Source organism: Hylobates moloch, unplaced genomic scaffold, assembly GCF_009828535.3.
Source record: "Hylobates moloch isolate HMO894 unplaced genomic scaffold, HMol_V3 SCAFFOLD_22, whole genome shotgun sequence".
Taxonomy (NCBI): Eukaryota; Metazoa; Chordata; class Mammalia; order Primates; family Hylobatidae; genus Hylobates; species Hylobates moloch.
This window is the reverse complement of record NW_026652297.1, coordinates 46,339,378-46,351,384: the sequence shown is the minus strand read 5'-3', so window position 1 is coordinate 46,351,384 and position 12,007 is coordinate 46,339,378. Positions and strand designations below refer to the sequence as shown.

At 46.8% G+C, this 12,007-nt stretch overlaps 1 protein-coding gene across 5 annotated transcripts in view; it reads left to right on the top strand.

The window, feature by feature from the left end:
* ANK1 (ankyrin 1) overlaps positions 1–12,007 on the top strand; it is a 242,735-nt gene that overhangs the window by 150,320 nt on the left and 80,408 nt on the right. For all 5 annotated transcript variants that reach the window (XM_058433668.1, XM_058433669.1, XM_032144332.2 and 2 more), the window contains one exon: positions 11,005–11,103. In XM_058433668.1, the coding sequence (XP_058289651.1) occupies positions 11,005–11,103 (99 nt within the window). The remainder of the gene's footprint in view (positions 1–11,004; positions 11,104–12,007) is intronic.

Genomic DNA, 12,007 nt, shown 5'->3' with positions numbered 1-12,007 from the left:
AGGAGATCGAGACCATCCTGGGGAACACTGTGAAACCCCGTCTCTACTAAAAATACAAAAAAATTAGCTGGGCGTGGTGGCGGGCACCTGTAGTCCCAGCTACTTGGGAGGCTGAGGCGGAGGCAGAGTTGCTGAGATTAAAACCTGGGCAACAAAGACAAATCCATCTCAAAAAGGAAATCATGCTCCCTTCCCACTCCTGGGGATGTTAATCTTGATCACCAAGTAAAGTTGGTGCCAGCCACGTTTTTCTACTATAAGTTCACTGCTTTTCCCTTTGTAATTGATCAGTATTGTGTTGGGGGAGGGAAATATTTCGGTCTAAAGGGATCCATTGATGGGAGCCCATTAATGACATCTGCCTGTATCAGCTACTGCTGTGGTGGCTCCAGAGAGTGATTCCCCATTTCCATCATGTCTTCTACATTTTATAGCTGGCTTTCTACTAAAGAATAAGCTTTTTCTTCTCCCCATTAATTTATTTTTTCTTTATTTGTATAGAGCTGTTTGGACTCATGGATTCGTCTTCCATGGATTTGTCTTCGTTTCAACCTGATACTCCCATGACTTATTTTAATGGTCAAGTCTAAGCTGGGCCAATAGAAGTCCTTCCCATTAGTTGGCTTCTTCATCCTTTGACATGTCCTCATCATTCCTTGAGCATTTTCCTACTTTCTGGCACAAGGTGCCCCAGGCTCATTTTATACTTGCCCTGCACCAGCCCTGGCTCAGCGCTTCTCCAAAGATCCCTGGTTCCTGTTAGTGGAGACAGCACTTAGACACTAGGGTCCGGTCCCCGATGTGCCCATTGCTCCGGGTTGTCATATGTCTGTGTGCATGCGTGTATGCATACATGAGTCTGTTAACTACATCTACAGCTGTCTATGTATATATATATGAAGAATCAATGAGATCACGCCAATATTTCTGGTTCCAGCCCAGTGCTCGGAATTCTTTCTAGCCTTTCCTCTCCCCATGTTTGTACAGTTCTTCAGACAGCAAGAGGCCTGAATGCCACTGATGCCTGTCCTCCTTAACGTATTCACTGACTCGTTTGCTCAGTGTGACAACCTCCCAAGCACTCCATTAGCTGTCCTCTTTCTCAGACCCCAGACACGCTGCTGCCCATGCCCTGCAGGGCACCTCTCTGCTCACTGCCCTCTAAGGCCGACATCTCCCAGCTGGGTGGGGAGGGAAGGAGAAGGATGAGAAGGGAGGATGGGAAAGCACTCCTTCAGCTTTGATTTCATTTCTGTTTTGGTTGAAAATTTGATGTAGGCGATTTGAGGAAAGAAATCAAAACTTATATAGCTCTAGTAATTTTTTTGATGTGTCTCAATTCATTTCCTCTTCTAGCCAAACTATCAGGCTGTCGCTCCTTCCCTTCCCATCATCTGCTCTGCCTCCTGTGGATCCATGGTCTTTGCCTTGCTTTCTTCCCTGCTCTTTCTTTCATTCTCATCAGTTTCAGAATTTGGAGTAAGAATGGCAGTCACTCCAGTCCTTCTTTTCCTCTCTGTAACCTCAGTTTAGGCTCTTTTCTCCTACTCTGCTGCAGGGCTGCAGACCTGCAAATGTGATATATTCTGTTGTGGTCTCACTCCACAAACAAGGACCAATAATAGAGCAAAGCCAGAGGTCACACATGTACTAGTTGGTTGCTATTTGGGGAATTAAGCTTCTGTGACATCGAGTACAGCACTTGCCTGTTTATAATAACTCAACAGAGAATCCAAATTGAATAGGAAAGTGAGATATGAAATATATCCCACTAACCTAGGATATTAAATAGAAGAGTCCGCTATGTAGACACCTTCCTCTTTATCACAGGCAAGATCTTCTGACCGGATCTTTGCTGCCTGCATGGGTAAAGGTAAAAGCATCTAGGCGTTTCTTTTCTCATCTTTCATTTTATTCACTCTGGGGTCCTCAGACTCCTTGGTGTCTCTGCCACTGCTATCGGGCCTATTCTTTCCAGGACTGCGGTGCCTTCCATCCCCATAACATCTTCCCCTGGCCAGTGCTCCCTTGCCTCTGGGCCTGGCTCAACCAATCATTAGAAAGTAGATATTGATTGAGGCAAAGGCTGTGTTTCCTGAGTGTTATATGAACATGTTGCCCAGGTTCTCCAGAAACACAGCTCAAAGAAAGGGAGTGGGGGACTGAGCAGTGAGTTTCAGGAGGTGTGGAGTGGGGAGGTCCTCAGTCATGGGACGCAGCTGAAGCTGCCTGCTCCATAGAGGCAGGGCCAGCCTTGTGCACGGGTGAAATAAACAGCTACATGGAAAGGAGGTGTGAGGGCTGTGTGTCCTCATGGGAATGTAGGCATTTGCTTTTGAGATGTTCTTGCAGTTTTGCAGAGACACCAAGGCCTTTCTATTTCAAACCGTTCCCCTTCTTTTGACAGGAAGAGTTAAATTCCCCGTGTCTCCTGTATTCATACATTTGGAAATCAATTAGTGCAACTGGGGCAATCAGAAGAGCTAAACAGAGGAATAATTTAATGAGAACAAATGTGTGGAATTGTGTATTTTGCCAATGGAATTTCTCACAGTTGGTGCAAGAAAATACTCCACATTGAATCAATCAGGCTGAATGTGACTTTTTTCTTCTTCTTCTTAAAAATGTTAAAAGAAACATAGCCTGGCTGAGGTCTCCTTCCCCACCCATCACATGGATCGCTTTTCAGAACAATCCTGTCAGTTGACATTTCACCTGAAAAAGAGCAAAGGCAGATGCACAACTCTAGGCGTGTGTGCTTGGCATGAAGATTTTTGCCAAAAAGAGCCTTAAAAGGTTACCTCCTGTGTTAGGACTACGTGGAAAGAGATCATATGGGGCCAGCTGGCCTTAAGGGCTCGGTACAGGGAGTATGTAGGATGCAGAAGGCTGCAGAGAGCATGGCTCCTACTGTGACGATGAGAAAAAGCTCGATAATTTACAAAGTGATCATTTTTTCCTGAACCCATCTCATGGGTTGTAAGGTAGCCGAGTAAACAGAATTTCAAACAGAGGCAAAGCCATCTAAGAAGCGGGCCATGTAAATCGCTTCAGCTTTGGCAGAGGTCAGGAAAGAGAGGTGTTCACCATACAAGCCAAAATCTTTTTTTTTTTTTTTTTTTTTTTTGCAGGTAAGGTCTCACTCCACCACTCAGGCTCAAGGATAGTGGTGCAATCATAGCTCACTGCAGCCTTGAACTGCTGGCATCAAGGGATCCTCCCACCTCAGCCTTCCAAAGTGCTGGGATTAAAAACCATCACACCCAGCCACCAAAATCTAAAAGTTCTTGAAGGCCAAGTGTGGGCCGGTGTGTCTGGAACAGGCTTTTCTCCACGGGCCCCCCATGAGAAGTATTGGGATATGTCAGGAGCCAGAGGAGGCCCCCTCGGCAGCCAGGTGTGCAGGAGGTGACCTGTAGCTGTGCAGGCAGGGGTGGAGGGAGGAACGGACACAAAGCTTTCACCACTTCTCCAGATCTTTCCCTCGTGTGAAGCAAAAATAGACCCTATCACCTTTACTTTTATTTTTGAAAATGTGGTAACATTTATTCCGAGAATAAAACAGGCCTCCCCTCCCCTACTCCTATGGGGCGCTGAGAGGAGGGAAGCCCAGTTCTGGGTGGAGTGGGTTGGAAGCCCCACCCATCTGTAAATGGGACTCCCAGGTCCCCATGGGTGCATGAGGTGAACAAGGCAGTTGCTCTTCCCCACCCACCCAGCATCCTCACCTGCCCCGTTCCCCTCTTGGGGACCAGAGATCCCTGCATGGCCAGAAGCCAGCCCAGCCTACCTGTAAGAGCAGGCCTGTTAATCCAGTGCTGTCCAGGTGTGGGAGGCAGTGCCTGACCCCAGGCTGAAGCCCACAGGTCTGCCAGTTGGGCCTGGTTTGCACCTGTATCCCGGGGGACATGATTGAGCGAAGACCCGTGTGTCAGCCCCAGAGGCCTGAGCTGGCTTATCCAGCACTCACTGCACCAACTCAGGAACCTTAATTTGAAGTAGACATTGAGGGGTGGTGATTACATGAATGTGTATATAGAGTGCATGCATACAGAGATACACCAATCCTTAGACCATAGACCTAGGGGAGGAATAGAAACAAACTGCCTCAGCCAGGGGAGGGGTAGGAAACATTCCTGCCAATGACTTGCTGCTGTGGGGAAGATAGGAGCAGCCACCTTGGGATTCCTATGGGAGGGGCTGGAGATTGTCTTGGGCCTGGGATTCTACACCAATAACAAGCAGGCAGCTGGGCACGGTGGCTCATGCCTGTAATCCCAGCACTTTGGGAGGCCGAGACAGGTAGACTACCTGAGTTCAGGAGTTCGAGACCAGCCTGGCCAACATGGTGAAACCCCGTCTCTACTAAAAATACAAAAAATTAGCCAGGTGTGGTGGCAGACACCTGTAATCCCAGCTACTTGGGAGGTTGAGGCAGGTGAATTGCTTGAACTTGGGAGGTAGAAGTTGCAGTGAGGCAAGATCATACCACTGCACTCCAGCCTGGGCAATGAGAGTGAAACTCCATCAAAAAAAAAAAAAAAACCATCAAAAACAAACACAAAAAAACCAAGCAGGGGTCAATTACTGCTGGGGGAGGAGCAAGAAACTCACACCCAAGACCAATGCAAGTGAGACAGGTTTTGCTGCCACAGAGAAGGGGGAAGGATTGCTAAACACGGAAAAGAAATCCCACCTTAGAGGGTCAGATGTACAGAGCCTGCCTAATACTGAAGCTGGAGCACGACAAAAGAGAGCATGCCCATTCCTGCCAGCCTAACGTGTTGTAATAAGGAAGGGCAGGCCACTGCTTGGAGAAGAGTAGGAGCATGGAGAATTACCTCATTTAAGGCCCAGGCATGCAGGATGGCTGGAAGTTGAGGGAGGTCAAGAACACTCACACAAAAAGCCCCTTGCACCCCAGCTCCAACTCAAAGTTCAAGATAACCACAGTCTACCTTTGTAAGAATGTGAAGGCTGTGGTGCACTGAAAGTAACAACAAAACTCAAACTCAGGTCAACCCCTGAGATTGACTCAGCCTTCCCACCTCCATGCTGACAACTTCACAGAAGAAGAGGCATGTTGATTTCCAGCCATAAATACTATTTACCTCAGTCTCTACTGCTTTTCTATGCTTGATGTCTGGCACTCAACTAAAAATTATCACACACCAAAAAAAAAAAAAAAAAAAAAAAGAAAGAAAAAAACAATGAACTATTGTCAAGAGACAAAGCAATAAACAGAATCAGACCTAGAGATGACCATGATGTTGGATGTTGGAAGTATTAGATGGACTTTAAAATAACTATGACTAATATGTTAAAGGATCTAGTGGGAAAAGTAGATAACATTCATGAGTAGATGGAAATTTTCAGCAGAGAGATGAAAACTATAAGAAAAAGTCCAATGAAATGCTGAAAACAAAAGACACTTTCTCAGAAATGAAGAATTTATTCAACAGGTTCATCAGTAGACTGAACATAACTGAGGAGAGAATTAAAGAACTTGAGGATAAGTCAATAGAAATAATTCAAATTGAAAGAAAAGAGAGAAAAGAAGGGGAAAAAACAAACCAAAACAGAGTAGCCAAGAGCTATGGGACAACATCAACTGGTCTAAAACGCATGTAATTGGAGCTCCAGAAGGCAGTATCTGTAGGAAAAGGACTCTAGCGAACTGGTGTTTTCCTCCAGGGAAAGCCATATGGTTAAAAAATGGCCACAAGTAGTTATTGCTTTTCTCCCCAGCTTCTAATTTAGTGAAATCATTTACTCTTATATTATTCTGCTTCCTTTTTGCTTATCTTCTACACCCTGTTATTTGAGGGAAGAAATATGTGATTTATCCACACCCCCAATCTTCTTTAACAGTCTGCCGTTTGGCTTCAAGAAAAGTGGCTGTGAAGGTGAGATGGAGTCGCCGAAAAGATTCAAAGCCTCAGCAAGCTGCCTTTTACCTTTAGCAACCAAGCTAACTTAAACTTGATTTAGCTAAAGTAAAACATGATTCTCAGTTTTGAAGAGGTGGTAAATTACAGTTCATCTCTGTCCATACTTACAGCTAAGAACAAATAGCTCACATAATTTGCACTCCTCCTCCTCCTTCTCATTTGAGCAATGAAAAATCTGCTTAAAGTAAAAGGAAGTATTAAATATGGTATTTATCCACAAAATGCTCCTTTGGATATCAGAAGGGGTCTCCTGCATAAACTAATTATGCATTTAATAAGACAGCTGTACAAGCTCCTTTGTGTGTGTGTGCAGGAGGTTTGTTTACAGGTGTTCAGCAACTTGCGCTGCTAGATGGTGGTGACTTGTGGCTGTCACTACCCCTTAGGTAGGTAGACGCAGCCATCTACATACTAAGACCAATTGCTGGAGGAGAGGTGCTGCTGGGATCTGGATGTTTGTGCATCTCTTGTATCCAAATGCTTCGGGAAAGAAAGAGGAGGGCACTTGTTGAGAGAGCTGGGAGCATATTTTAGCTTATGGGTTTAGAATCTGAACTCAGACACACTTCTCATCTTGCTGTTAATGAACTTGCAACTCTGTCTTTGTGCAGGTGGGCACCTCTGCCTTGAAAAGTCCTCTGTGAAGCTTTCTGGGCCTTCTTGACAGAGCAACTCCTTTCTCCTCTGTGCCACCTCTACCCCTTTACATGCTGTTTAGGGCCTTTTTCACATGATTTTGCATTTATTTTTTATGCATCCGTGTTCCCTACAAAACTGAGTTCTTCAAGGGAAACAGTTTGTGTTTGATTCATTTCTAGCACAGAGCCAGACACAGACTAGGTTCTCAATAAATATTTGTTGAGTTGGGTTAAGTAATTGCTCAGCGTTTGATGGCAACAGTGTCCACACCTGTGGCTGAGACAAGTGCTTCCTCAGCCCCGTCCCCATGTGGTTTTTACAGGCATTGCATTCCCGGGCCATCTTGCGTCTCTCTCATTAACTGTGCCCAGTGGGGTTTGATTCAGTGGCCCTGCTGAGAACAGTGGATTCAGATCCCCACAGTAATAGACTTGGAAGTGATTTAGGGTGACTGTGTTAAAGACAAATCTACAATAAAGTGAAAAAACATTTTTTAAAAATCATAAAGAAGAAGGAGGTCGCTGAGCCAGGATCTGGGATGGGGGGAGAGTACAGCTCCGCGAGAGGCAGGTCTACTCAGGCGGCCCCTTGCATGGCGAGGGTCTTACTCTCTGCCCTTTGTGAGGGAGACACGGGACCCAGGAAGGGAAGAAAGGGAGTTTTCTGCAGATCAGAGCGATGAATAAAATCCTAGAGATCAATTGCTCTGGGGCCGGGCACGGTGGCTCACGCCTGTAATCCCAACACTTTGGGAGGCTGAGGCAGGTGGATCATGAGGTCAGGAGATCAAGACCATCCTGGCTAAGACGGTGAAACCCCATCTCTACTAAAAATACAAAAAATTAACCGGGCGTGGTGGTGGGCGCCTGTAGTCCCAGCTACTCGAGAGGCTGAGGCAGGAGAATGGCGTGAACCTGGGAGGCGGAGCTTGCAGTGAGCCGAGATTGTGCCACTGCACTCCAGCCTGGGCGACAGAGCAAGACTCCGTCTCAAAAAAAAAAAAAAAAAGAAAGAAAGAAAAAGAAAAAAAAAAAAGAAAGAGATCAATTGCCAAGGTCACAATCAGATCCATTCGTTAGCTCTAAGCTTCATGGAGACCAGAAAAGGAAAGATATGCTTTCATCGTCTGATAAAAAGAAACACATCATTTTGGGTTTTGTTTTGTTTTGTTTTGTTTGAGACAGAGTCTCTCTCTGTCACCCAGGCTGGAATTCCGTGGTGTGATCTCTGTTTGCTGCAACCTTGGCCTCCCAGGTTCAAACGATTCTCCTGCCTCAGCCTCCTGAGTAGCTGGGACTACAGATGCGTGTCACCACGCCCGGCTAATTGTTGTATTTTTAGTAGAGACAGAGTTTCTCCATGCTGGCCAGGCTGGTCTCGAACTCCTGCCCTCAAGTGATCCGGCTGCTTCAGTTCCCAAAGTGCTGGGATTACAGATGTGAGCCACCATGCCCAGCCAGTTACCACAGTAGTTTTTAGGGGGAAGAAAACCAAACCTCCTTTTTTCTGGGAAATCCAGGTTGGTCCTGTGTGTGGCTGTGCCCTGGAGACGCTGCGTGTCCTCTGCCAATCGTTTGACTACTCTGGGCCTCGACTTCCTCAGCTGCAGATGAAAGGGTGGAGTTCAGGGACTTCTAATATCCCTTTCGAGTCCTGCATTCTCTGGTCAGACAGCCTATCTAGAATCCCTCCGGATTGAAATCCTGACATTGGCCTCAAACAGCAGGGGCCGGCCGTCCCAGAGCATTAGCGGCAAACATTAGCTATTTCTTTCCAGGCTTGCTGGTTTTGCGGCTTTGATGCATTCAGGACCCACAAATGCTCATCAGAGCGACTGCGCTGCCCAAGTAAGCACCAAAACCCCAGCCGTCAGCATCGAGGCAAGGCAGGCTGCCGCTGCGAGTCAGCTTCCCGCAGTAAGCGGCCCGCGGCAGCTGCCGGGCTGTCACTCCAGCCATGCCGACAGCCACAAACACCACCCCAGTTCCCAAGCAATCACAGGGCATCCGCTGTCAGCACCAGGAAGCTTCTAGATAAGGCTGCCGCTGGATTGAAAGCACTTGCAGAAATGCTGTGTGCTGCCTGAAAAAGCTCGCCCTGCTCTGAGAAGGAGCAGGGACTACTTCCTGCCGACCCACCCCAGAAAAGAGTTGCAAGATGCAGAAGCAAGAGTGGCTCCAGGCTCTCAGCGCACTGGTCACTCGACAAATTGCTTTGCAGCGAATTTGTCTTGCAAATCGAGGGCAGGGGAATTGGTTTCTGCCTGCCCAGTGCTCTCTCCCCTTCTCCTGGATTCCCATCTGGCCCTCAGGCACTTTCTCCCTCTCTATTACCCAGACTGGCTCTGACCTAGCTTTCTCTGATAAACTCATTCACACTGGGTGAGAAGAATCCACACAGCTTTGGACCCTTCACTGAATGGTGTGCAGAATCTGCAAGAGGAGGGAATCCTAATGACCAGTGGTCATTTTCAGGCGTTTGCATGAGGAGATATTTGGTGAACCACCCCCTCTCCCCTACACACACACTCTGGCGAGGCTGGCTGTGCTGATAGGCAGGGGTGCAGGGCTGCCCTGACCTAAATAGGAGGTAGGTAATGTTCCCTTTGCAGCCCCCCTTCTCACTTCTTTAACATCCGAGGCATCTGTTATATTTGCTCCATCCAAGGTCCCCACATAAAAGAAGCGTTGGACCCCTTCCATTCTCCTATCATGACTTTGGGTGACTTTCCTCTGCTAGTTATGGCAAAGCAATTTGCCTAATATGTGAATGGGCTAATGCACTCCTACTCCCAGGTAGAATACTTGTGTCTGAACAAGAAAATGATGCCCTGACACAATGGGAGAGCTGGAATTCGAGGAACGCAGGGTGGGGCTGCCGAGATATTTGGGGACGTGAGTCAGGGGCCCTGCACATCACACCTGCAGAAACCAAGCCCTCCGTCTAGGTGGCGAGGATCTGTTTCATGAGCCGGAGCCTGAGTGGCTCTGAGGCCTCCCCTGGAAAGGAACGCAATAGAACAGAATTAATCAAAACGGGAGGCCAGGAGGAGGAGGAGGAGGAGAGGAGGGGAAAATTGCTGACGAGGAAGGAGGAGGACAGGAACAAAATAAAAAAGCAGGGGGTGGAGTTTGCTCACTGACTAAAATCATTTTCTGTACGGAGCCAAGATCGACTCATCCGTCGGAATTGGTATTTTGCTCCTTCATGTTGTCAGACTTATTTGTGGCTCCGAGTAGTACTCCTTGATGTCAGCTTTTGCCGGAAAGTTTCAAGACCTTTCAGGGCACGGATCAGAAAAGCAGGAAGCATGAGGGTGATAAATAAAACTCGAACTTGGCTGCCTTCCATACAGCACAGTGGAAGCTTCACCAGATGCAGCTGGAACTTTAATTGGTTAAATTTTAATTGGCTCTGCTCTTGTGGGCTAAGGGTTGGGCAAGGAAAATGTGTTTTGTTTGTTTGTTTGTTTTTTGCTTTTCCTAAAGCTTAACTGTCAGGCAGCCTTCTTTGGTCACCTTTGAAATGGTGGTATGGCAAAGGGGCTATTTTATGTTTTATGTTTTATTTTTATTTTTGAGACAGGGTCTGGCCCTGTCACCCAGGCTGGAGGGCAGTAGCAGGATATCAGCTCACTGTAGCCTCAAACTCCTGGGCTCAGGTGATTCTCCCACCTCAGCCCCCTGAGTAGCGGGGACTATAGGCACACACTACCACACCTGGCTACTTCTGTGGGTTTTTTTTTTTTTTTTCTTTTGTAGAGATAGGGTTTCATCATGTTGCCCAGGCTGGTCTCAAAATCCTGGGCTCAAGCAACCAGCCTGCTTCAGCCTTCCAAAGTGCTGGGACTACAGGTGTAAGCCACTGTACTGGGCCAGAGGGGCTATTTTAATACTGATTTTTCTACTGGGGAAATCTTACAGCTAGGTGGTTGGTGGTATTCATTTCTCATATGACCTTGCTTCAAAGTTTAACATCTTACCAAACATGTCTATTTCTGCAAGCATTGAGGATGCACTGGTGTTACCACTTTGCTTTTCCTGGTCACTGCTGTGAAAATTAACCAGGGGTTGAAGCTACATCATTTTAATTAAGTGGGCTGCCCAAAGCCTGGCCTCGACCTGAATTTCAAGGTCACCATTGGTGTTGTGAGAGCTTCCTGCGTAATTCACATCTGGGAGTGGCGGGCCAGTTCTTGCCTTTCCCTTCCACCTCTGCTCTGTTGTGACCTGAGGCGTGAAGGGGAGGCTGGGTGGCCCTGCCCTGTGCCCCTTCCAACCTCTAGACACACTCCACTCCTTCCCTCCAGTGCTGTGAACACCTCAGGGCTGGGAAGGGGCCTGGGCCCCCACTGGGACCTGCAGAAAGCACCGTTTGACTAACCATGCCCTTCTCGCCTCTCTGCTCTTTACAGAATGGGTTGAATGGCTTGCATCTGGCCTCTAAGGAAGGCCATGTGAAAATGGTGGTTGAACTTCTGCACAAAGAAATCATTCTAGAAACAACAACCAAGGTATGTCTCACAGGGAGTGGGGTAGCTTTGCATTGAAAATTCAAGTTTGTGAGTCCTTCCTTAGAAACCAGTCCTTCATGAGAGAACTCAGGCATGCATCTCAATTTCTCTTATCCTTCCAATCACTTTTTAGTTCTCTGAATCCCTGAAGCTGCCTGAAACAGATCCCATTTCCAGAAAGATTCAGTGGGCCTTTATCCTCATCACTAGGTTACATATCTAAAAATAGAGCCCTTTCCTGGTGGCTTTATACTTTCTCAGGGTCCTTGACTCTAACTCAGTGTCCAAGGGCTCTGGAAGCGCCAATCAGGTGCCTGGAGTCGAATCTCAGCAGACGTACTTCACACTCTGTGACCTGGGACGAGTTACTTGGCCACTGTGAAGCCTCAGCTTCTTTGTCTGTAAAATGGAGATTATAATACTTAGTTGCAGGGTTGGTATGAAAATTAAGTGAGATGGCATACATCAAATGCCTGGATGTATTTATTGGATGGATGTATTTACTGCTTATTGGATATATTTATTGATTATTGGATATATTAATTGATTACTGATTCCCATAGTAAGGAATCAATAAATACTAGTGACCATGTTGTTAGTGAGGGTTGTAGAAAAGAATCCAGATCTCTTTCATTTCTCCTTCTCCAGCAAGTCTTCCTTGTTCAGCCCCAAACTGATTTCCTCTCCTCACTAATGATCTGGAACAGCATTCTCTTTCACGAGGAGGCGTTTGGCATGGAGCGATGCCAGGCATCCTCAGTAACGTACTTCACTCCATTTCAGTAGATGATAAATACCAGTGACTCAACTTCGAAATCCCAGAGTCATGAAATTGATACATCTATAGATTGCAAAATAAGTTTCATTTTTTACCTGACACGCATCTTATTTATCAAACATGATG